Source organism: Notothenia rossii (genome assembly GCF_949606895.1).
Source record: "Notothenia rossii genome assembly, chromosome: 4".
Classification (NCBI taxonomy): domain Eukaryota; kingdom Metazoa; phylum Chordata; class Actinopteri; order Perciformes; family Nototheniidae; genus Notothenia; species Notothenia rossii.
In genome coordinates, this window is record NC_136902.1 from 30,238,375 (window position 1) to 30,265,338 (window position 26,964).

Below are 26,964 nucleotides of genomic sequence, written 5' to 3' on the forward strand. Positions count from 1 at the left end.
CTCTTTAAAAGGTGGGCGGACGTTTGGGAGTTGAGCCTCAGCTGTGGTGAGGTTCAATTGGAGTGACGGCACCTTTTACGTTGGATGCCTGTTCATGCATTTCCTGTTAAAATTATTCTTGGTCAATTCAGAGGAACTTTTCTCTCTTTTTTCGCCCAGTCATAAAGGGCCTAATGTCAGGTCTCGGTAGGAATAGGCTGCCAACGCAAATAAAATGAAAGACGGAATAGCTGAAAGCAAGTATACTACGACAGACACTTATTTGATCCATTCATCCATTTAAACTAAGGTTAATAACTGAAGACATCGTAGACTGTCAGGGCTTCTTCTCTCTTTACCTAGCTCTATACATTGTCGGTTTAAAAGATTTGTAAAGTCTCGAAAATAATTCACTGCATCTAGGATACACTTCAAATTGCCTGAAAATGGTAACAACGTGCTAAACCATGTGTGAGGCAGGTACAGTCCCAAGATATAAGAGGCAGTTGAAAGTGAGACTCGCTTTCACCTTTCTAGAAATAACCTGAGAAGAGTTGCAAGAAGTCGATAATGTCGTAGATGACATTAAAATACTTAAAAAAGGTTAAAGGAATACCAGAATACATTTATAATATAACAACCCATTGCAGTATGTTTACGAAAACTAAACTGACGTTATATATAGTTGATACAAATCAATGAATCTGGGACTTAAAGGCTGAAACAAGTTGTACAAGTTGTTGCAGCTCTACTGAACTCACAACAGTTATTACAACTGACGTACCATTCTCCCAGGGCCTCTAAGCAGCGCATTCTGCCCAGGATCTCCTCTGGATCCTCTGTTTTTGTGTCAACCTTCTTGTTGTAGGCTACCAGGGCATCTTCCCACTCGTGCAGCTTCTCATACCAAGTGGCTTGGATTTCCTAGAAGATGAAAGCAGAAAGGAGTCGTGTTAAAAATGTAACCATGAACGCTAACGAGTTTGCTCTTCTAGTGTAAACAAAGAGATTAATAACACAACTTTCATTATAATATTGTGCGACTTATTGGAGTTTCCCAAAATAATAAATCAGCCCTGGAACTCTTAATTTAAAAGTTGGCGTCCTGTAAAAATCCTTTTTAGGTATTGCCTTCTCAAGGTAGACATCAACCAATAATGATCCAAACTGATATCTTCCAACCTATGCTTTACTGATGATTCCTGACCAATACACTAAACAGGGAAACCTTGCATCCTCCCACAATAAAAAGCTTTCCAACCATTCACCTCATAAACGAGGCCCCTGGAAGTGCAGTGAAGCTGTTTTTACACAGTCTTTTCACTTTCAACATGCTTTGGCTTTTACAGAGAAACATAAATGAAGTTCACAAAGACATTTTCCAGTTCCTAATGGTTTGGAAAAATCATTTCCCTTGACTCGAGGCTAAATATAACCACTTCATAAAATCAAGCAGGTGCATTCTATTAGCAAAAACTTTGTTTATGTTTTTTCAAAAGCACTGTTCCATTAGTCATAAATTACTCCATTATGGTGAGTTTCTTTATTACATTACATGTCACTTGTTAGATGCTTTTATCCAAATCGACTTACATACTCAATACTGTGGACAATCACCACAGGAGCAATTTGGGGTGAAGTGTCTTGAACCAGTGATCCGAGCATCAACGCACAACCCACTGCGCCACACACCTTTATGTTTAAAACTAAATATATCACTGTTCACGTTCCTTGTTATAGTAATATCAAATGCTCCCATACAAGAACATGGTTTGTTTACATGTTTTTGGTAACAATTTGTTCGGTCATGATTTGATTAATAATTGGTACTGATTCTGTAAAGCCTGTTTGAGACGGCCAGACAACAAACAAACAAAAAACAGTTAGTGAGTGATGCAATTTGGGAAGGATAAGGATCAGAACCACTAATAATGTAATTGATATGGAAAATCTGTGTAATGATGTAAATTCCCTGTACACTGTTTGTGATTGTTATTCCATTTATGGACGAGCTCCATCTACACAGAACATGAAACACTAAGGAGTCACTGAAATGCAAGCTCTTTAAAAAAATAAAAATAATAATAATTACTTAGAAAATCCATTACCAATGGAAAGACAGGATGCAGAAAATACCCTCAAGTTGTTTTTAGGTTATACACAGGATGAGCACATTAAAGCTATTCAAATATGCAAGAAAGTCCAAACATCCTGTCTGTTTGGACAAAAAGTCCTTAATTCTTGCCCCTGAATACTGATCAGCAAAGCAGATGGTTTTCCACGTGCTGCACATTAAGCACAGGGTGTTCTGGGCCTCAAATGGCCCTTATCCTCATGCAAGTGAGGGTAAAGGATATGCCGGGAAGTAGAGTATGTGGACAGACACCACGTCCCACTGAGAATGTCATTTGACTGAAAATGCATCGTGAAATGCAAAGGTCTGAGTTTGTTAGGGCTGTTGCTATAGTTACTAGTTATGAGCCCTTCTGCAACAGCACCCCTGCAATGCCAATGTAGCAGAACGGTTGAGAGGAAAGAAGAAACGTGGGTCTGACTACAACCTAAGATCAGGTTTACTTTTTTAATGTAAGGCAAAAAATACAGAAGAAACCAAAAAAAAAGAACACTCACCAGTTCTCCAAAATGCTTCATGGCGTACTCCAGCACTCCAGATGCGGCTTCTGGCTGCTGCAGTTTATTGTTGATGCTGCAAGAAATGGCATAAACAAAGACAAGCTTTTAGACACATTTGAACACAAGAACCTCGAATTCTACACTACAGGAAATCTCTGCTTCATTATGTGGAAAATGTATAGCTGCAGTTACTGATACTGGTGTATACAAATAGAGGAATTGACAATAAAGTTGACTTTGACTTTTGAATTTGACTACTGGGGTTACAAAAAAGGCATTTGTTGAGGCCCAGCTGTCTCACCGTACATCTGCAAGCTAAAATCCATATGTAGTTTTCAAAAAAGATTACAAAACACTATGGTAGACCTGAGCCTCATCCTATTTCAGAGGGCTGGTAATAAAGTGGGGGTTAATGGTATGTCAAATGTCTAACCTTTTATGGGAAGAACCCTTTGACAAGCAACAAGGTAAAAGCTAACTTTGATTCCAAGAAAATGTTTTTTTCACCCCAAATTTGTAATGTAATTGTCTTGGGCATACATAAGGCAAGGCAATTTTATTTATATAGAACTTTTCAGCAGGCGGCGATTCAAAGTGCTTTACAAAATAAAAACAAAAGACATTTAAGAACAAATACAGCATAAATACATAACTAAATGGCATTTAAAAACAGGCATAAAAAGCAAAGATAGTGAAATTAAATAAATAAATAAACACAGCAGGTACAGAATACATGACTAAAAGGCATAGTGTAGTGTGAGTATGAGCAGCTCAATTAAAAACAGTGGCAAATAGATGCGTTTTTAGTCTGGATTTGAAAATCTGAAGTGTTTCAGTGGACGTGCACGATTTGGGCAGTTTGTTCCAGATTGTTGGGGCATAATAACTAAAAATGGTGGTGTCAATGTGCCTTCAAGAAAAGTATTTAACCCAACAATGAGTCAGACTAACCATTGCCAAGTAAGTAAACTAATGCCGACACCACGACTCTACTTAATTCCTATACCTATTTTTTTGTTTTCTATTAGCAAAAGTTGTGAAAAGAACCAGGTACTTTTTCGGTACCACCTTAGGTTCCAAGCAAGCTGAACCGGTACTAGGAGTGAAAGCACTGAGGACCGCCGATTGGTCGGAGGGAAGTCCTGTGCAGACTAACCATTTAAACATTTGCCAAATACCCTCAAAAGCAACCATCACTTTTATTAAGTTATATTAACTCAACCCAGGTTAAAAAATAGGTTGCTGGTATATTTTTTCTGTTTGGTTGCCGATGAAAGGATTGATGTCACTGCAGTTTAACGCGGCGCCACTATGGCAATCAGCAGACATCTACATAGATCGACAGTGGAAAATGAAATTGAGAAATAGAGAATAGAAAAAAGTGAGGCAAATCCAGACGGCGCATGAAGTGGAAATTAGGTATAAGAAATCGGCTTCCATGCATTTTGGAAATGTAAAATAAATGTTGCCTCTTTAAATAAGGTTTTGTGGAAAGTAAACGCACCTATGGACATTTGTCACGTTTTAATGACAAATGATGCGTTATCTATCAAGACACCACAATTCCCCATTGTACACCTCCAATCACCCGCACTGCCACCACATCTGTAAACACTTATTTATGTGAACCGCAATCCCCAACTGCAAAACTTGTGTGCAGCCACGGCCAATACATCTGTAAAATGTAGCTTTTGAACAGAGCTGGTATGCATTGGAGTTCCTGAGGACAGCAGGCGAAAGTTGATGAAGGATACTTAAGAATGTATGTCAGAAAACTGATTTGACATAGGGTAGAGGCCAAAGAATGTGATGAAATGGCACAGCAAGTGGTCATGCCAAAGCTCAGGGAGCTGCCGGTGCAAGCCTTCATAATGACGGGTGAAATAACAAAAAATCACAACAGGAGCTGTCTTGTATATAGTTGGAAACAGAAGACAACCTGACTACTGGAAGTAACTTTGAAAAAGCACTCGTTGACTTCAGGGAATCTATGCTCCAAGTTGCCAATCATGTGCCTTTTACATGTATGTGTACTAAGAAAGACTTAAAAGTTCCCATGTCATGCTTTTCCGGTTATTACCCGTCCCCTTGTGTGTTATGAAGGTTTTTATGCATGTAAACGGTCTGCAGAGTCAAAACCCTCAAAGTACACCCTGTAGCGAGTAAAACTCTAACACAGAAAATACCTCCCCAAAACGCCTTGTTGGAGATACAGTGGGGCAAAAAAGGGTTTAGTCAGCCACCAATTGTGCAAGTTCTCCCACTTAAAAAGATGAGAGGCCTAGGTATACCTCAACTAGGAGAGACAAAATGAGAAGAAGAAAAAATCCAGAAAATCACATTGTCTGATTTTTAAAAGACTTTATTTGCAAATTATGGTGGAAAATAAGTATTTGGTCAATAACAAAAGTTCATCTCAATACTTTGTTATATACCCTTTGCTGGCAATGACAGAGGTCAAACGTTTTCTGTAATTCTTCACAAGGTTTTCACACACTGTTGCTGGTATTTTGGCCCATTCCTCCATGCAGATCTCCTCTAGAGCAGTGAAGTTTTGGGGCTGTTGCTGGGCAACACGGACTTTCAACTCCCTCTAAAGATTTTCTATGGGGTTGAGATCTGGAGACTGGCTAGGCCACTCCAGGATCATTTTCATGCTTAAAGACCCAGCCACGTTTCATCTTCAATGCCCTTGCTGATGGAAGGAGGTTGTCACTCAAAATTTCACGATACATGGCCCCATTCATTCTTTCCTTTACACGGATCAGTCGTCCTGGTCCCTTTGCAGAAAAACAGCCCCAAAGCATGATGTTTCCACCCCCATGTTTCACAGTAGGTATGGTGTTCTTTGGATGCAACTCAGCATTCTTTCTCCTCCAAACACGTCTAGTTGAGTTTTTACCAAAAATTTCTATTTTGGTTTCATCTGACCATATGACATTCTCTCAATCCTCTTCTGGATCATCTAAATGCTCTCTAGCAAACTTCAAACGGGCCTGGACATGTACTGGCTTAAGCAGGGGGACACGTCTGGCACTGCAGGATTTGAGTCCCTGGCGGCGTAGTGTGTTACTGATGGTAGCCTTTGTTACTTTGGTCCCAGCTCTCTGCAGGTCATTGACTAGGTCCCCCCGTGTGGTTCTGGGATTTTTGCTCACCGTTCTTGTGATCATTTTGACCCCACGGGGTGAGATCTTGCGTGGAGCCCCAGATCGAGGGAGATTATCAGTGGTCTTGTATGTCTTCCATTTTCTAATAATTGCTCCCACAGTTGATTTCTTCACACCAAGCTGCTTACCTATTGCAGATTCAGTCTTCCCAGCCTGGTGCAGGTCTACAATTTTGTTTCTGGTGTCCTTTGACAGCTCTTTGGTCTTGGCCATAGTGGAGTTTGGAGTGTGACTGTTTGAGGTTGTGGCCAGGTGATTTTCTGGATTTTCTTTTCTCATTTTGTCTCTCATAGTTGAGGTATACCTAGGATGAAAATTACAGGTCTCTCCTCTTTTTAAGTGGGAGAACTTGCACAATTGGTGGCTGACTAAATACTTTTTTGCCCCACTGTATATCTTTGAGTCTTGCGTGACAATGAATACTGTTCTTTCACACATTGTAGCATTTCTAGTGAATTTTCAAAAGAAGGCGGTGCAAACAAATGACGGACGGTGTTAAAGTAAAAAAACTGAATGAAATCGAACCAGACAGAATGTTATCACACAACAAGAAAAAGTGAGCTCATTTTAGTAAATAAGTTTTTTTCTATGTCTCTCGGAGGGTTTGATAAGGTGCCATTCACATTTTCATCAACAGATCGAATAACTAGCCCACGGTATTAAATAAATACAAATACCATCCAGTATTGTGGCAAACACTGACGATCTCACATGGATATGCTGTGCATATTTTTGGGATTTAAATCTGACTAAGAAATGACCATTTATTGTCGAATAATCAACTGAGAGCATTAAGTGAACAAAGGACTGCAGGGTCTCCATGTCCCATCACACACACACACACGCTGCAGAGGTATGCTAAAGCTGCCCAGATGTGGTTTCATCCGAGGAGACAAATCAGAATAAGGGCTTTCTCTCCTGCGGACCCTGGAGATTTCATTGTCCCTCAGCTGAAGCCATCTGGCTGCCAGCTCCGAGCACACAGAGTCTAAACACATCCAGATGACCAGGCTCACGTAACGTCCTACTCAAGTAAAACCTCCGTCAAACTAGTAGCACAACACTTCTTCAAACTCTCTGTCAAGCTTCACTTTGTGCATTATCACTTCCTTAGTGGAACGTTTCTCAGAACTGAAGTGTCTGAAAAGAGCTTGAGCTTAAGTTTTACACACTGTACCAAACATCATGATTTATTGTATCATGCCATGAAATTCTAGACAATGTGATGTGTATCAGATTTCCTTGAGGTTTAATTTCTAAACCCTGAATGAGGTTAGCATGCAGCTCTTTTCCACAGAAATTCAGAAGAATACATAACACTTTTTTTGAAATCACAAGTCCAGTGAGACTCTACGATGTAAATAAAACACCCTTAGAGTGAATTAAATACAATATTTTACAAGACAAATGCAGTCCTTATTCCAACATTAGAGAGAACAGCTTGTCTTTCAGCTATGACTGCACATCTGTATTCCCACTTCTATTACTAAAGCAGAGCACGGCACCACACTATTCAAACATCTCTGAGCAGGGGAGAAAGAAAAACAATCACCTTAAGCAGACTATGCTAAACTATATAATGTTGACATTAATGAAATATGTTTATGGCATATTTTATTCAGAAAGGTTGATTGAATCTTTTAGGGGTATAGGTAGACTCAGTCACCGCTCAACAAAAAGAAAATGCACTTGCACTCTACTCATGAGTCTCAAGAGTGTAAAACAGGGGTACTCAAACCTTTTTGTTAAAGGTCCACTTGTGAATTTTATACAAGGTCAATAGGCACATTCACACCGCACTACTTTTCCCAGAAAGGTTCATGAGAACTTAGTTCATCAGAACTCTTTAGTTCTGATGAACTTAGTACAGATCGCGTTCACACCGGAATAAGTCCCTGGGGGTGGATTAGGCAAATGAAGCCGCTGACGTCACTTCTTCTTCTTCTGCTTTGGGTTTACTGGCAGGCCGCAAACAACTTCACGGCGTATACTGCCGCCCAAAACCCCCGGCCGGAAGCCCCCGGCTTCAGTAGAAGCTGCTGGGACTCCCAGCAGCTTCTACTGAAGCCTTCCGAGTAAATCGCCAGAACGCCGACACCTCCTCATCTCCACCGCTCCCATGTTTTATTTTGTGTTGCCATAAGTTAGTCTCTCTGCGTTTTTGCGCTGGTGGCGGCGGCGACGACGACGACGACGACGACGACGACGACAATGACGATGATGATGATGAAGAATGCATCTAACATTCGGCTGTTCATTATAATAAATAAAATAACAGAGCATTAAACAAACCATCATGCTCTTACATTGAAATCATGCGGAAATGTCATCATCTGCAGGCCATCACGTGGTTTCCGAAAACCGAGTGACACGAGTAGATTTTAACCGAGACTGGCGGAAAATATGTCTCAAATTCCGTGTGTGTAAAAAGACGATCCACAAGCAGAAATGTGAGATCCACGAGCAGAGATTTGAGATCCGCAAGCGCATTTTTGGTCGACAAATACAAAATGGATTCACAAATGCCTGATCGAAAGTTGTAAATGTTAAAGAGATATTCACAGATCTTTTTTTTATTTGTGAAAATATTTAGCGTATTTGCAGATCCGTTTTACACTTGCAAATGTATTTGTGAGTTTTTTTTGATAATGGGACACAGGGTTCGGTCCGGATTGATTTGCAGTTCGGTTCGGATCCGGACCTTGGTCCGGAGTTTGAGAAGCCCTGGTGTAAAACAAATGATTTATCACACTGCAAACTGTAAATCCACACGTGTGCTTTGATTTTGATGAATATAATACATTAAGCAATGATTACCTTGGGTCAGAAAGCACCAAGAGAGTAGAAATGTATCTTCTTTTCAAAACTGTAGAAAGAGAATCCCCATCCACTCCAATAATATAATCCATAATCCCCATCTCAAGTTTTCTAAAGTGGCTTGGCTTTTTCACTGAGAAGAGAGCATGATCGCAGAGGAAATTGAAGACATTTTCCCTCAGAGAGGGTACGATATACGTGAATCTCACAGAGGAAAAAAGGGCCTCACTTTTGGACTTAATCTAATCTAATTAGGAAGATACCCACTTGATCTGTACTGATTTCTGGGTCCTTTGTTTGCCAAGCGCTGACTCCATTCCTTAATGCTGAACATAAGTTCAAAATGGGAATGGCTACCCAAACACAGTTTAGGTTAAAGCTGAATCAAAGTACATTGAATTGATTTACTAATTTATTTGACTTTGAATCCCGTTAGCGTATTTGAGGGTTTGAATATTTGTTAAAACATACTATATATTGTTGGCAAAGGTTATATTAACTTGCTTTCAATAGATTTTGAGGGATCCCTTCTGACACTTGTCCTTCAGTTCTTTGATTGGGTGCAATATCCGAATGTGGAAATCACTTAGGTCTAGAACATAGACCTAATAAGACTAAGGAGGAAGTATATTTAAGGGGAGGTTGTCAAAACGGCCATCGAAGTAGCTCAAGCTACATTAGAGTTGGGCAAATGGTCCATTTAGTCACTTTATATTACAGAAAAAGCTATACATTATTTAGCTTATGGTTTCATTGAGTTAAATGTTGCTAGAAGAATCAATGAATGGACCATCATGTAGGCCAAATCGTTACCATTTGAATACGTTAAGAATATAACCATTGATTTAAGATGATTTCAGGTTTACAAAGCAGTGGAAGCCTAGAGGAAGAAACTCTTCATTGATTAATGAAAATGGATAAAAAGTAGATCCTTAAAAAGATTGCAAATGGAACAATTGCATTTTCAACTATTTAAATAACTTCTATAACATTTAGAATAAGTGTTGGAATTATAACATGTTCAATTTTGCAAAATAGATGGTCATATAAGAAATACTACTCAGACATACTAAGCCTTTCCTTTAAACAAATGTTTTCAGGGAAATTGTTTATTTCAAATAATCTTCCGTTGTATATTGTATCACAGTGACCAATGTAGCATGAACTAGCTTTGTTTTCCTTCTCTGTCGAGAAAGAGTTTCACCGACATCCCACTCAGGCATCGGTTATGGGCAATTAGAAGATGATTGACATTAATGGGCCCAAAAGATTCCTATTTTTTCAGCTGGTTATTTATTTGAGCAGCATGACTGGGCTTTGAAAGAAAATGATACCGTATTACTGACTGGTGACTGGTGACACGTGAATCAGATTGTGTATGAAAGCCGGGTAAGGCAAGGAGGATTTATTTCTATAAGCCCTTTCAAAACTAGAGATAAATCCTAAGGCAATACATTTTAACAATTGAAAATAAAATAACGAAAAAGTAACACAAATAGACAATAAATTATAAACAAACACATGTTGAAGTATTCAAACATACAACCTTTTTGTACTAATGTGTTATATTAAAAATGCCGCTGGATACTGAAATCTTACATTACCTTTAAAGTTTAAAAGCCACATCTTTTTTTATTTAAGACTGTTTGAAGCCCAGAGGTACGGAATTTTGATACATGTTGTGATTTACATACGCTCCATATTTAATAAAGACATCAACAGAGAAGAAATATCTTGTGGCACTTGACACAATCTCAAATGAAGACTAAAATCTAAGACTTGTACTGTAAGAGTCAAATGTTGTCATTATCCAATACAGTTGTTGACCTCTTTGTCTCGTTACAAAATGAGATAAGCATTGAGGAATGCGAAGTAGTTACCTCACCAACTTCGTTCTAGATTGCCTCGAGATGAGTTTGGCTAAAGGAGGGTTGAGCACATCTCTGACAGCATCTGACTAACTCTTTGTCTCTTATTTGTCTGAAAACGGCAAGACAAAAAGGTAGTTGTTTCATCACCGAGCAGATGCCGTGGCATGGGGAAACACTTAGCAACCCTTGACAATTTCTTCAAAATGACCAAAATGAGCTCTCTCAGTGAAGCTTATCATAAAGCTTAGTGCTTTGGAATGTGGCTTTGCATATAATACAAATCTGAATTACTAAATCAGGTTCTGTTGAAATGTTATACATGCAGAAAATGCGTCCTTTCCTGTCATTTATTGCACAATTTCCCAATTATATGTTTTTTTTTTGTCTTATTCTTCAGGATGGTTAGGAGTGTTAGGGGGCCATTGAGACTCAGCCGGAGAAACAATTCCACCAATGTTTACCAATGTCTCCTGGGCTCCTCACCTTAAGGTCAAGAGGTTGACAGAACAAAGTGTCTCCAGTGGCCCTCCACAGAAAAATAAAAGTCCTGAAAGCTACCTCATTGGAATGCTGCTGTTGCCATGTGGACAAAGAGATATGTGTACGTGTTTTGGAAAGACTTGGGTTTCCGCAGGCAACATATTGACTACATTTTCCAGTGAAATTATCCATTAAATATTTCCATGCCAGTTCTGTGATAGATTTATTTTTGCTTTGTTCTATTGAAATTGACTCATGCTATAATTGATTCTTCTTCTAAACAATGGAAACAAGCCATGTTCAAACAAAAGGACTGCATCAGTCTTCAAGCAGCAAAATGTGAAAAGTATTGATTTGTATATTTATATTTCTACTGGCTACACTGTGTTCAAAAGTATCGTAGAACACATACTATGAAGGCAGAGGAAGTCCAAGAGAATATAGCTTAATGATATCAACGTTTTTGCCTTTCAGCTCACTTTAATTAATTGTTAGATGTACTTAAATGCCTGATATCGTGCTGATACCCACATAGCCAAAAGCACACAATGGAATGGCCAAATGGGGTCACAAGTAGTTTTTGTTTTTTGTCCCATGACACAACAACTTTCACATTTCAATGTCACGAAAGTTCTTTTAGAAGAAGTGCCATATGGCCAGCTGTATTTACACAAAGCGATATAATCATTTTAAAAGGGATCGAGGCTAATCCGTTTCTTCTTCCCCTCAAGGACTGTGTGTCCCAGCTACTGGTTCGTGGGGTGGTCAGCAGACGGCCGCGACCTGACCTGCATACAGTACGCTGTGCGACAGCACACCACATGGTAGCCATAACCAGCTTAAACCACCAGACCTCTTGATAGTCTGCCAGGGCATGAAGTCTGCCACTCTAAGAGCCAGACACTCTGGTGCATACTGTCTCCTATATTACTGGAATATGGAACAGTTTATTTAACCCCGATACGTGACCAGGTTTGACTGAATTAAGCAAGTAATTTTCTATTGTATTATTTTGAAATCCAACCGTGGTAACTCAACCGTTTGCGTGTCAGAAATTAGGGTAATCCATCCCATAGTGATTTTATAATGGCATAGGAGGAATGTCAGGCATGTCATTTATATTTGAACTGTGTTAATAATCAAGCTAAACTGTGACTTAATAAGTACCATAAGTATTGGTTTAACAATGGATAATAAATCAAGCTTTCTCACATTAAAAAACGAAATGGTTCAATTCAATAAAATAATCAAAAAGTCTATCACAGTGAATCCACTTCCAAATTGCAATTGTTTGTTTTTAAGTAAGCAACTAAAGGAAATATCATCCCTTCAAATAAGCCAAAGGGATACAATTTTTACAATTGAAACTGAGGATCTTGTGTTAGAACAGAGCCGACAGGTGGAAGGGGTTACCGTTAATAAAGATTACGTAATTCAAGTTTTGAGATAGAAGCCCTGGAATCCGCTGGCTCCTGCTTTCACCTCCTGCCTTTGCCTGTAATTGAACCCATGAGTGCTTCACTGACAGCTTGGCCCCGGTGGTCACTGTTTGACTACAAAAAGGTTTTTCCAGTGTATTTAGGGACACAAAAGCCGTCTGTGAGAATATTCCGACCGAAAACACTGTGTTTGGTCAGCTCACACTTATCAAAGATAGATGACAGCTGCGATTAGCAGAGCAGGGTGTCCAACTTGTCTTACAGGGCAAAGGGAAAAAAAAATTCGGGCTTCCAGAGGAAGTCGTATAAAAAAGGGGGGCTTTGGTTAAAGTTGAGTAAATACCTCTAATGTTAAGAGGAGCAGTGCATTCTTCCCACAGAGCGTGGTGAGACATAGTTAAAAGGGGAAAATGGTGTTTAAAGAAGCTGTTTTGAAGGGAAAAACAGCTTGATGCTAAACATATAAAACAGCATCCATCTGGACTTTTCCTGTACTAGCACTGAGTGACAGAGTCCAGGAGCAGAGAAAAGTGATGCCGCTGGGATGCATTGCTGCTGAGAGAGATGTGACTCACAGAGCAGTTAGGGCAATGAGAAAATCCATGAAGGCACATTTTCCAAAAGAGACTGACGCACATCAAGGGCTTGAGGTTAAGATTTTACAGGGAGGTCAACAGGCACTACACACCTTTAAACATAACATTATTTACGGAACATCTGCCAATGCAAGAATTATTATTTAGAGAAGAGCTATGGTCAAAATTATAAAATTTTGACAATTCTATCAACTTTTGGCAGGAGAATTGGTGCTAGTTTCCAATAACTCAATTATATTTAACATACCATAGCAAAGATAGTTATCCTAACTGAATTACCTGTTAATTGTTTCTCTCTGGTAGATATCATCGGAATGTTTTCAAACATAATGGAAAGGTAAGACTGGATTTCAATGAGATCATTATGTGGTGACTCACTTTATTTACCCTGCAATCATCACATTGCGGTTTTACGCAAAGAGAACCACATGAAACTAAGCCACATACATATTGTGGCTAACAATTACATTATGGAGAGTTGTTGTGGCCACTTTTTTGACAAATGGAGGAAATTCAAGGCAAGGATCATGTTATGATCTAATCAGAGTGGAGGATTTGTCTGGCAATTAAAAGCATTTCAACAAACCGTACATGAAGGCAATCTATTTTGTTTGTATGGAGATGAAAAATTGAATATTGCTCCCATATGGACCTTACAAATCCAACAAATCCAGGAAACTAAAAGCATATGTCCACATTTAAAAAAATAAATGGCCAGCAACATTACAGAAGCAAAATCCCCATAAAAATAAGGAGCTATACAAATCCAAATGTTTTGCTATTGGGTGAAACATCAAAGCAATAATAGACCTTTTCATAACTATGTAATCATTTGGAATTTGTGCACCAGACCGCATGATGCTGAGCAGAACAATCAAAACTGTTTCATTATTCGTTTGATGCCAAACATTAAGCAAGAGGGACAGAAAAAGAGCAATGTTTAAAAAAACAATGTTTCAGCTTGTGATGTTAAATTATGTAATAATAGGGGAAATTACAGTAAAAGTGTTGATATTTTTTTCTCAACAGTTATATTAAGTTACTGCTAATATTCCGTCAACCCTTTCCGCCCTCAGCTCCTTGTTTTTGCCTCCATTGGTTAATATTTTCCTGTACAATACATTGCAGTTAAAACATTTTATTGGCAAGAAATTCATATACATGCCATAGCAAGAATTGGAATTATTTGTAGCTTTATTTACTATTGGTCTTTAATAAAGCAAAAGTATTTATTATCTCAAGTATATTATTTCTAGAATACTTTATTGTTAAAATAGTCGATTGCTGTGGTCGTTATTGCATTACTCAGATGTAGACCCACTTGTAAAAACATTGCATCATGGCGCAAAAAAGTCTTCAAATCATCTGAAGGAAATCGATGGTGTTTGAATGCTTGGACAGAGAAATGTTTTCTTGTTTATGAATTTGCAAACGCCTTAATACCTACCTTTTCCAGACACACTATTCCTGTCCATGTGGAGAAGGGAAAAGCCATAAAGTTTAAGTAAAAACTGACAGGAATGTCCGGGTACAGCCATGTCTCAGTTACTACTGCTACGCAAAACTCCCTATACTTACAGCATACCCTGGCACCTCACCATGGCAGCTCATCTATTTTGCACGCCAATGATCAGGCATAGTGGAGGATCATAAAAGTCATGCACGATCTGCTGTTCCCATATCCAAGGTAAACGCCCCCTAAAACCCCACAACCTGGCCTAATCTCCAAAGCCTTCATCTTAGTTGGCAAGGCTGGCAGCTCCTCGGGAAGCTGGGATAGAAATTCCACAGAATGGAGATTCAAGAAAGCCTCTCTGATATCTGACATTGCAACGGTAGAATGTTCACGCCCAGATCAATGATTGGACAAATGCACCCAATTCGGCTGCAGATGGAAAACGAACACTTTCTGCTACAAGGCTTTTTTGTATGCCCCACTATTGTAGCAGTTAACATTTGGCTCCAACCGCAATGACCACTTTATGTGCCTATGAGCGTTTCCTTTCAACAACGTACAGTATTAAAATATACACAGGCTGAATTAGTCAAGAGTAACCAGATACTTACCATTGTACAGAGCTCCTTTATACCCAATCCAGACAGACAGGGTGACCCGGGTCAAACATGAATTCATGGGTCAATGGAAAACGAATACATGTATTCAATGTGCCAAAAGCGACACAATGTGGAAGGGTTAGGGTTGGAATAAGGTTAAGGCTAAGGGACCATCGTTAGGACAACTTAAAGACCTTTGGAGTTCTAAAGACACAAACAAGGCACCCAACGAACAAAGACCCTCAATATACAAGGCATGGGTTGAACTCTGCATTGACTCATCTTACTACTCGCATAATATGACTAAGAGCAGCAGTATTATTCACTAGATAGACATCAGAGATTCATTTTGGATCTGAAGAACCTCAACCTTTCTGTTAAACTTCCCTGCATAGAGTCAAGAGTAAAATTTATGAATCTTATTTTAATCTTTTCGGAAAGACTGTGTTTGCCCTCTCCTGAATACATTCTTTCTTCTTAATGGAGGCTGTATATTGGCCTAATTTTTTTCAGAAGCATTTCCCGTTTTATCAACACCCTTTTAAAGTGTTATGTTGAAAGGCACTGCAGAAAACATTTATATTTCAAAGTCTGCCAAAAAGGGTAGCATCAACAGAACACTTAACCCACAATTAAGAGTGATTAGGGACTTTGCACACCTCTTGGCATGTGAAGACCACATTTAGTGAAGAAATGGTTAACCCCAAGGATAGGAGTCAAATCTGTCATTAACAGGCTAATTTTAGTGTGAAGACAGGGAGGATAATTACATACAATGGCGGTTAAGCCTGAAACATTCTTTTAAATGTTGTAAACATTTGTCTTCAAAGCGAAATAACTTTAATATAGTGCAAGTATTTAAGAGTTTGCCGTTTCACAACTTACCAAATGGCTTGTAATTGTAAGTGCATTGAGTTCAGACAGTAACCTTTGTTTTGCGTCCTCAGCCTCTAATGTTGCCCTTCCAGGCAGAGGCAAAAAAAAAACGTACTGCCAGGAAACCTTCAACACCTGACAAAGAGAGCAGAAACGTGGGCAAAAACCTCTGTGGAATGAGTGAAAGTAAGATGAGTGGAGAAGTAGGCGGGGGGCCAGGGGGAGGAGGTATGGGAAAGGTCCTCCACCCTGAAGGTTGGAGAGGGTCAGCATAGTGCGCAGAGTGGGGGAAAGGGGGAGGACCCACATACAAAATATTTAAGATGTTCAAGCAGAGGAGGGCTTCACTTAGGAAACAAGACAGAGCCTGGGTGAGGAGCTCCAACTTTACCGGTCAGCCGAAGCTTTGGTCCGTTTGATATTTCCAGCAAAGACCTTCTCCAGGGAACGACTACTTTTTTTGAAGTACTTTCCTATAAGAAATGGCAAAAGTTAATTTGAGCGTAATGGCTCTTGGGCTCACGCTTCTTCTGTTGGCGGAGACTTGGGCCCAGAATCCCAGGAAGAGACTGGCATCTCTGAAGTCCTCCAAGAATCAGTGTTGCAACGATGTGCATTCACTGAAGGTCCAGGTGGCCAATCTGACCAGTATCCTGGACGAGATGAGTCGCAAGCAGGAGACCGACTTGATGAGCGTTGTTAGGCAAGTAATGGAGCTGGACAAGCAGAACCGGCACCAGGAAGCCCGGGTCACGGAGGCGGAGAGCAAGTACTCTGAGATCAACAACCGAGTAGAGATCATGCAGCTGCAAACCCTGCAGTCTGCCACTCAGACTTCATCAGGTGAGCATTGACACGTTGTAGCAGCTGGCAATAGAGTAGGAATTAATGACCAGAATTGTTTGTTCTTCTGTTTGGTGTCATTACCTCTTTAAAAAAAGTAAGTTATTTTTGCTGAACTGTATTCACATGAAACAGTCCGGGGGAGATTTTAAATAAAATGATCACACATTGTAAAACTGACCCTTTGGTGATTCCAGTGCATATTTGAGCAACTGGCCTTTTCCTCTGCCTGTTAAGCAGTTGCTGTCAAATTCACACTCCAGGTGTTCACCAGATGGGAAAGATTTTGGAATAAAATTGAACTCAAAATGTACCTTTTTTCTACTCACATGTTCAGCATGTCTTCATTTTACAAAAAGGTGTCTTGCAATTGTGAAGAGTACTCATTTTTTATTTGAAAAGATAAACTCAAGTAAATAACAAGCTGAGAAATGCATAGGCATCCATTTCACTGGAATGTGAAGACGTAAAGTATCTGAAGCATTTTTCAAATATGCTAAATATTTTGCACACAAGAAACTATATATTTATTCCAGGCGTGAAAAACTATAATCAGCCATGTCTATTGCTTGGTTGGTCCCAGAATCTTTTTTTTGAATCTGTTGTGAAGAAAATTACAGTGCTCACACTAATCTGAGTTGCCTGACAGCAGTGAAAAGCATTATTTTGAAGCTGGAGGCTCATCTGCAGGGGTGTCAATAGAGAGCTCCATCAAAGACAAATGATCTCCGACACTAATCAGCATTGGCCGCTTCCAGGAGCTTAGCCAGGCATGACGTAGTTTATTATTTCAATACCTTAACTGTGTGGTCTAGCAGGGCCACATTTATGTCACTGGCACAGGGAACACAGGGGCCTTTTTTTTTTTTTTTTTCTTTTTTTAAACTTGAGTAAATTAGAGACAGGAGGGCAGAACAGGAAGGGATGCAAAGATTAGAAGAAGTGGAAGGTTTCCATCTCTCTTTCTTTCACACAGCCTTTTTAAAGTATTGGGCTCAATGCTCCATAGTGATCCCATAGCCCCATTAATGGCATTACCATACTGCGACTGAAGTCTGAGGAGAACTATGCAAAAATCTGAGCCTTGTGTTTTGCTCTATTTTGCTTTTGGTGGGGGTAAAGGTCAATTTTTCATCTGCCCAATCACTCAGATATCCATAAAGCTGTTCAGATTTATGACATTCACTCTTTTTATGAACCTGCATATGGTTTTATCATAACTGAAAAGGGTTCTTTTTTTTCTTCCAGATGCCATATATGACTGCTCATCCCTGCTGAACAGCAAGAACTACAAGATCTCTGGCGAGTACAAACTTCCTAAAGATGAGTTTCTGGGTACACCTGAGTTAAGCGTAAGTTGAACTTAAGCATTTTATTTTTGCACTTATTGGTGGAGCAGAGTGGGCCATCTGCTTAACATTATGGTAAATATGTTCAGGTCTTCTGTGATATGGAAACCAATGGAGGTGGTTGGACTCTGATCCAGAGGCGCAAAGTAGGTCTGACATCATTTAACCAGGACTGGAAGCAGTACAAAAATGGATTTGGATCTATCCGCGGAGACTTCTGGTTAGGCAATGACAACATCTTCCGTCTAACAAGGCAGCCCACTGTGCTCAGGATTGAGATGGAGGTACGTGTTGGAAAGCACAGCACTTATTATAGCTTGGGTTGAGACACTTAAGAGCATGAATATGCTAATAGTGGATAAACCTTTAATAGCTAAAAGTAAGAAGGTAAAAACCCAGAAACAGTTTGTTCTAAGGGTAGGCAGTGTATATCAATAATAAATAAAACTATCTCAGGCACACCTTGAAAGCCAATATTCTCAATAATGTTATATGTTTTTCAATGCAGGACTGGGAAGGAAAGACGCGCTACGCCGAATATGGCTTTTTCAGTGTGAGTAATGAGCTGAACAGCTACAAGCTCTTCCTTGCCAACTATAGTGGGAACGCTGGAGACTCCCTGCGCTACCACAACAACACCAACTTCAGCACCATGAACAAGGACAATGACAAATGTGTGGACCATTGTGCTTCCATGCGCAAAGGTACGTTTTTTGCAAAAAAAATCCACAGAAAACGTTCCTTTTACTGGTGTGATTTATAGTAGATGTAACAGATACTTATTCCTTCCCATTAGCATTAAGTTTGATTATTTTCCCTTGTCTCCTTCCAGGTGGTTACTGGTACAACTGCTGCACTGACTCAAACTTGAACGGCGTATTTTACCGCTACGGTCAGCACACAAAGAAGTCAGATGGGATCAATTGGTACGGTTGGCACGGGTCCAACTACTCCCTCAAGAAAGTGGAGATGAAGATCCGGCCAGTGGATTTTCAACCATAAGTGCTTCAGCTGTGTCCTGGACCAAGATCATACGCATGAATGCTGAGAGATATCACTAATACATGTTCAACCAAACTGTGGCTTACCCCCTCGACTGCGAGAGAAACGAAAATGTCGTTTGTGATGGTCTGATTGAGTTTCAGTCAAATGAATGTGTAATGTTTTTTTGCGGTGTTTGATTGTAAATTGTAGTTAATTGTATTTATCAGTAAGATATTTTATTTTAAAAAAAGCTTTGATAGATGCTCTTTTACCACTGTCCTGTATCGGTGACTGGATTTTGATTCCTTGTCTCATTTGTCTTGAAAGCACTAGGATGCTAGTTTCAGTTAACAAAAGCAATTTATGGGTAGTATAAATAATCTTTCCAGAGTGGTTTGGTTCGAGGTAAATCATTATGGACTGGTAGGAACTAATAAAAAAGTTCTATGTGTGTTGATGGAATGGGATCAACCAAAAAGGTATTTCCTATGAATTACGCTGCATTTTATTGTAAAACCCTAACCATTGATGACAGAAATGTGTCATTTGTAAAATGTGTACAGCTCTGTAATTATGTTGTTTTAATGTAATAGAAAATAAACATATTTTTTAAAAGAAACAAAGCATATACCCTGGTTATTCAACATGATTCTTTTCACTCCACTGGCTGGCTAAATAGCATAGCTGAAATGTGTCCAACTGAATGGAGGTCTAAAAGCAAACCAAGGTGTCCATTCCTGTCCAAATTTAGCAACATATGTGCCCTGAGCCACCGACCTCTGACTCTTGGGGTCGTTTACTGACATCCTGGACAAAGGTCCCAGGGCACCTAAGCCAAACCTAAGACTGAAGACCACACAGACTCTATTCTGCTGTTGAGTTAAATGCCTTTAGGTTTACTACCTACAAAACAAAAACACTACTATGCTACGCTATTAACCAACCAAGAATTCCATAGAGCATTCATATACCTACAGACAGGGAGCACTGCCTATATATGCTCATTGATGGGCTTAGTGCGATTCTCTTCCCAAGGCAACTTTGGATGGTGTCAAGGTCTTTCTATTTCTAAGGGTTAAACTATTCAAACTTTTGCCCCCAACAACAAAAGGAGACCTTGAACAGTGATGGATGGTGTAAGAACAGCTTTAGGCTGGTTTCTGTTGACGAAGATTGATTTCTAATCACTGATGTGCATCACTTAGGAAACCCAACGGCTGCAAATGGAAGTTGAAGTTATCTGTGGAGAGTTTAACTTAAGATAGAAATCTTAAAGATGTATTGTGTTTAGGTGAATATGACTTCCAGGCTCTTTCAGCAGGTATTATAAATAAAGAATTGCAGAAAATATAGTGTTGAATTTATTGTTCTAAAAGTTAAGAAAAATACGTTAATGGGGATTTAGTAGTCCTCAGCAAACACATTTGATTTATTGTGTGTGTCTATAACTAAGTCCTTACTTTCACATATTTTTCACTTGGAATCCAGATAGTATATAAAAGGAGAATCCTACGCATCTACTGAACAGGTGTTTAATAAAAAGTAATGCAATCCACTAAAACAGCTACAGGTTGATGCAACCCTTTGGTAGTTAATATGATCCACATTTATTTTAACTGTCAGTGTTATGGATTCAATTTAAGGGTCATTCTGGAAGCTACATTTTGAGATGTTGTTGACCTGAATTTCATTATATGATTTCCCTGATAAAACATTTATATAAATCTATATAGATTATATTATTCTATATATGAAGTGTATATGTTGTTCTCGGTTTAACCCACACATCTAATGCAGTTATTACCAAAGTAGAATATCCTCCAGTGGCTAATGGATTGCATTACATTGTACATGTGTTCCTACTATAGTGCCCACCCCCTTTTACTCCTACATTGGACCCATAAGAGCAGTTAAGAAGTAAAATACAATAATGCACAAAAGCCTCTCTGTATGGTTAGCATAAGATGGAGTTTTGCAGTTTACAGCGCTCTATACATCTGAACATACATTTTATTTAAAAATCCATTTCCATAGTGCCTGGTAACATTATGGCTACCAATTTATTATTAACACATTGTCCAGATGCCACTAATGCCCGGCTGTAGTTCCTACAGTGGCGATGGAACCACCAAATTCATATTAACTTAGTAAATGGGGGAGCACTTTACTTAAACAGACCTTAATAATATCTATCACACAGCTTCACACCATCATTCCATTCTAACAGAGACTGTCAAATTAAATAAAAACCGAAACAAATGACTAATCCAAGTCAATATTAAAACACTGGACGATGTACTAATAACACCATGGACCAAATGCTCAATTAACAATATTCCTCTGTTGTTGGGGAAAATGTGACTAATGTCCTGGCTCTTTCCAAAGCCTAATATAGTCAGACCTCAAACTAATTATTAGATGTATTTTTTTAAATCCCTCACACATTATTCAAACCAAAAGTCTGAGTTATGTCACCTATTCAGAAGGAATACCTTGAATTGTATTTATCCATATAAGAGAATACAAAATAAACATCCTCAAAATATTTTAAACTCATCTACAAATGCCCTGACTCATCAAAAGTGCTCTGCCTCCACGTCATCAAAAAGTGTGCATCAGATATGAACCTTTTTCTCTTTTTTTTTTAAATACAGAAACTACTCAGTCGAGCCAGGTTAACTTAGTGCTTATGCACACCAGCCTCTGGATATTTTATGGGAAATCCTGGAGAGGTGAGAACCAGATGGGGATATTGAAAACACCAGAGTGCCGGCCCCCATCGTTCATCATCATCAAGGCTCCTGAGAAATTGAAAACAGACCCCTGAGAAACACAAGTCCAGACACTCACAGATGAAAAGGAGGCAGGCGTCCAATTAGATGCCTGGAAAACAGATTTTTCCATGCCATGCCAAAGGCATAGAAATAAAGAAGGATGAGAAAGGAGTATGGAAAAGATGACAGAAGATATCAAAGGCTTATGTGAGGATATGTGTAATATCATTTTCTGAGTGTGTATTTATTAGAATATAAATTGACTTTGAAAGAATAGTTTCATGTTTGTCTTGAAGCAATAACTTCTAATGCAGTAACTGTTTATTACAGAGCCGCCTGTCAAACCTCGTTTTTGTGATGAGGACGAATCCACACCAGCAGTGCCCAATTATGATAAAATCTGAAAGTCACAAGCAAGTCCTTACTCTGAAGAAGATATATACAGCTTTGTATAAAGCTACATAATAATTTGAACATAACTTGTGAAAAACGTGCAGGGGCCAAAGGAGAACATACACAAATAAGCAAAGTGAGGCGGACACTGCAGTACCTTTCCATTTTATAAACTGAACATGTAAGCAGTGTGTGTATTTTCAAAGTGTAGTGTCATCTCAAATCTCACATGGCTGCTGTGCGCTCAACGGAAGTGAAAAAAATCACTTTGTTAGCTAGCTAGCTAGCAATGCTGTCATTCGATGTAGCAAATCTCTATAGACAGCTCAATTAAACCAGTAAAATGAACGTTGGCTTTTTTTCGACAGAAGAAAAGTCATACATGTATTAAATATCAGAAACTTATTTTGTATAATGCTGTGTTCATCGTATTAACCGCAACCGTGGCTGGTTGCGCAAATTCCGGTGCATAGCCAAGATGGAATGATATGGTATGAAGACCACCTACCTGATAAGAGCCTCCAGGATGAGAGGAGAAGCACCTTTCTGAAACTCCAGCTCTTTGTAGTGCAGAGCCTTGGCGTAGGCACGGCACTTGGCAGCTCTCTCCCCCAGCAGCACAATTCCATTATCATCTCTGAGGGGCAGAGGGCCCTGGAAAAGGAAACAAATTGTACAAAATTACCAAATTGTTGAGTAAGATCGAAATGAAATGGAAGTTGAATGGACAGTTGCTCTCTATTGGCAATCAGCAAGGCTTGCATCACACATTGAACTTATTATTCAGCAAAAGTCTGTGTTTAATGCTCAAAATATGGTGGTTAATCTAGCCATTTGACGTGCCAAAGGGTGTCTGATAGCCTGGTTCGCTTCTTTCCAATGGCTCCAAATAGGTCGCATTACACGTGTTTCCACTGCAGCCTCACAGCAGGGGGTGTCCCTGGTATATTATGACCCCCACATGACGGTCTGTGGACTCAACGTAACAGTGTCATCACTAATTAGATCAACATGTGGCCTAGGGACAAAATGGCATCTTGAAAGGCTTCTCTATGACCTGTTCTAGTTGGTTTGCAACACCTTTGCATGTCATTTAGGAAGGGATCAGTGTTTCTGAGAAGATATTAATATCCCGGACAAATGGAAGAAATTCTGGTTAGATATTACTGGTTTGTATTAGTATTTATTTTTTTAGGAACCGACAGAGCACATTTATTAACATGAACACTTGAGTCCATACTTTTAATGTGCCAATTTAAGTCATTAAGGCTCATTTTCTTCAGGAGGTTATTTTTAAGCTTAAAAACAATTGATAGGAAGGCTATAGAAATAATGACATCATCAAGTCAGGCATTGATTATTATTATAAAGTGGGCTATTTAAATTAAAAGAAGCCCACTCAAATAAACCTACAGATTTTTAGCAACAATAAAACAGAATAAAATATATTTGCAAACAAACCAACATGTAGGCCTGTTTTGCTCATAACATTTTAATTGCACTTAGCGGCAATATCTTTACCTGGAAATTATGAGTGGAAAAATGTGTATTCGTCAGACTTCAACAGGTTTTCCCAATCAAAAGAAACACTGCTCCAGATATAGATGTTGGTGAAAGAGCATTGGAAAATGAATGATGTGATGATATGTCACCTTGATGTCATCTTATGCTTTCCCGTTCCTTTTTTTATCAAATTGAGAGCAAACTATTTCTAATTAACTGTTTAAGAGTGTAATGTAGTGCAGACTGGGAATATCTCAAACACACAATCACCTTTAACAATTTCAAAAAGGCTGATGACCATTTTGGGCCAACACCAAAGATGCTATGTCACAGCATGATGCAGGTATGCCTAGTGAATTAAAGCATTAATGTCTCCTCAAAATATGAGGGCATATGAGGATACTTGGGTGACTTCTCATGTTTTCAAGAGCATCTATTTAGGCGTAGCCGTTACTTGAGGTCATAAACTCTATTTACCATCTGATTCACCATTTGAATTTTCCGGCAGATGCTTAAAATTCATAACACCGAATGCCTTCATGCACGAGTTAGTGTGAAAATACGTTGATGACAAAGAAAAACCTTAAAATGAACTTGGCCAAGTCAACCATCATCGTTGTTTCCACAATGACAATGTCAAAACAGATGAGGTCTGAATGGTGCTGCTCTGCCAGCTGGAGACAATGTAAGTACAGCCCATTTTCGGAAGGTATTCCAACATCATGTAGTGAATGTAATGTCATGCACATCCAGTTGGCGTGGACCTTTTGTTCCACAAAGGGGCTTGACAGTTTGTGTATAAAAAGCTCAGAAATAGACTTGTTAAAGTTGAGTCATTGGTGGTAATGAAAAACACCTCACACCTGTGGATTTATTATGGGCGGTTTGAGATTCAATTATATAAGACAGATTTTTTTGTATTTGTCAACCCTTTAAAATAAAACACCTAATATAATACACTTTGAATCAAAAACAATTCTAGCTTATATAAAGGACTGCAGGCAATTCGATAAAGCATGGTTTGATTTGGTCTGAATTGCATCAGAGGGATTTAGAACCTTTTATTGCATTATTTATTGAATATAGAAGGAAATGGTTTCATGACTTTTGCTCCATTTTAGAATACAATCAAATAAAAGATAAGCAATAAAACATTTAATAGAAATATCGACTTGAATAAAATGTTTAAAAAGAAAAGATACCAAATAAAAAGGTAAAGTAAAAGGTCTAACTAAGGTAGCTGCTGCGGTTCAATGCTCACCTTGTCGCTGTGCTCCATGAACTCTGCCAGGTTGAGCAGAGTCTGTGTGACCTCTGCGATGTCCTGGGAGGTGAGAGCCAACTCGATGCTGCGGATCAGCTCGTCCTGCTGATCCTCGCTCAGCTCAGACCAACAAGACAGGAAGGCAGCGTTGAACAGGTCCCTGTGCGGCACAGGAACAGCGTTTACACGTTAAACAAAGATACCCAATGTGTGAAACAGCATTACATTTTTGCAAAGACAGGCTTTAAACTGATATAAGAGAGCAGTTGGATTATTTTATAGCATGTAAAAAGCATAACTGTAAAATCCAAATACTATAGTTTTGATCATGAAGCATTTGTAGTACTTTTCAGTAGAATCTGCTTTAAATGTATAGTTACCCAGTCATATCTGGATCCACAATAACATCTGATATATTACTGCTGTGACTCCCTATTAAACTGTACAATACTTAGGCTGATAAGCTGTGGCATTAGATTCAATTCAAAGATTCAAAGGATTCAAAGGTTTTATTGTCATGACATATACAAAACTACGGTGTAATTATGTAATGCATGAAAAGCTTAGATCTTAGGTTCCTCAATAGTAGCATAACAATACTTTTTTTTTTTTTTAAAACACTTACGTTTATTACAGTTTTACATTGGACATTTATAGCAATAATCAGATTTTCATAATTAATATATTAACTTACTTTTCTTATGTCAATATAAATATTTACATTTTTGAATCTTCTTATTGCAGATTGAATATATATATTTATTTTTTTCAATGGACCAGAACCTTATTTCTCCACCAGATTTAGCTCAAAGGTGGTTGTCCACCAACTGTAACAACGGAAGCGCAAATCAGAAAGAGAGAAATTAAAATGTGGTCATTTGCATTGGTTAATATGGCCATTATGTTAATGTTTTTAGCTGTTATAGTAGACCACGGATGTAAACCAATAAGGGACTGCAACAAGAGGACAACCTAAAAGAAGGAACGGCTAAAAGGGTAGACCAAAGAAGTGGTGTACCTGGCGAGGGGGATGTAGGTTTGAGCCAGTGACCAGCAGGATCTCAGGGCGGGGGAGGACGACTCCTTCAGCAGGACCACACTCAAACGCCTCAGCCACTCCAGCCAATCGTCTTTGGACACTTTTCTTGCAGCACCCCAGGCCTATGAAGAAACAGAAACCATCCGTCTCAGTCACTGGGAACTACGTGGGAGCAGTATAGTTTCTGCAGGTAATGTGTGTAGGACAAATTGGATAAATCTTGTGGTATCTTGGCAGTTAAAGAACTGAGTCATTCCAAAAGATTGCATCATTCAACTGTTGAACAGTACCGGTGATGTAACAGCTCAGGTCATATTCACCCGTCGACTCAGTGACCCCCTGTGCTCTGAAAGGAAGCATCTGCTTTCATTGTGTGTTCTAATTATTTGTTTAAGTTTTTCCTTTAATCAATCACCAGTTTGTTGTTCCATATGTCATCACAAATTCACAAATAAACTATGGGCTTGTATACAGGGCTGGTAAATGTATACAACAGCAATCGGTAAACAATACAGCTAATGCCACACTGGTCTTGCATTTTGTGCCTTTTACTGCAAAGGAATATGAGTTTCAAAAGTATGAAAAGTCAATCATCTCCTCTGACCTTCTGAAGTGCTGTAGTGCTGACGTGAAGCTTCTTCATAGGCCCCGCCTCCACCGGCCCGCTGACCAGAGCGTCACCGTGGTTACCACGAAGGTGGCGATGTTGGAAGATTAGAGGGTCCTCTTCCTCCTCAGCCAGAGTATAGCCCTATCTCACACACACACACACACACACACACACACACACACACACACACACACACACACACACACACACACACACACACACACACACACACACACACACACACACACACACACACACACACACACACACACACACACACACACACAC

General features: G+C 39.2%; 2 protein-coding genes across 2 annotated transcripts in view; one reads left to right on the forward strand and one right to left on the reverse strand.

The window, feature by feature from the left end:
- The window catches only part of mtor (mechanistic target of rapamycin kinase), a 121,521-nt gene that overhangs the window by 56,381 nt on the left and 38,176 nt on the right, over positions 1 to 26,964 (reverse strand). Inside the window, exons 19-24 of the mRNA XM_079679044.1 lie at positions 26,671 to 26,817; positions 26,046 to 26,188; positions 25,025 to 25,187; positions 22,769 to 22,914; positions 2,611 to 2,686; positions 764 to 903 (exon numbers count right to left, since the gene is read on the reverse strand). Coding sequence (XP_079535170.1) covers positions 764 to 903; positions 2,611 to 2,686; positions 22,769 to 22,914; positions 25,025 to 25,187; positions 26,046 to 26,188; positions 26,671 to 26,817 — 815 coding nt within the window. The remainder of the gene's footprint in view (positions 1 to 763; positions 904 to 2,610; positions 2,687 to 22,768; positions 22,915 to 25,024; positions 25,188 to 26,045; positions 26,189 to 26,670; positions 26,818 to 26,964) is intronic.
- Positions 16,250 to 19,716, forward strand: angptl7 (angiopoietin-like 7). The gene is made up of 5 exons (XM_079678759.1): positions 16,250 to 16,760; positions 18,009 to 18,112; positions 18,199 to 18,393; positions 18,618 to 18,813; positions 18,942 to 19,716. The coding sequence occupies exons 1-5, from the start codon at positions 16,400 to 16,402 to the stop codon at positions 19,109 to 19,111; spliced, it is 1,026 nt and encodes a 341-aa protein (XP_079534885.1). The 5' UTR covers positions 16,250 to 16,399; the 3' UTR covers positions 19,112 to 19,716.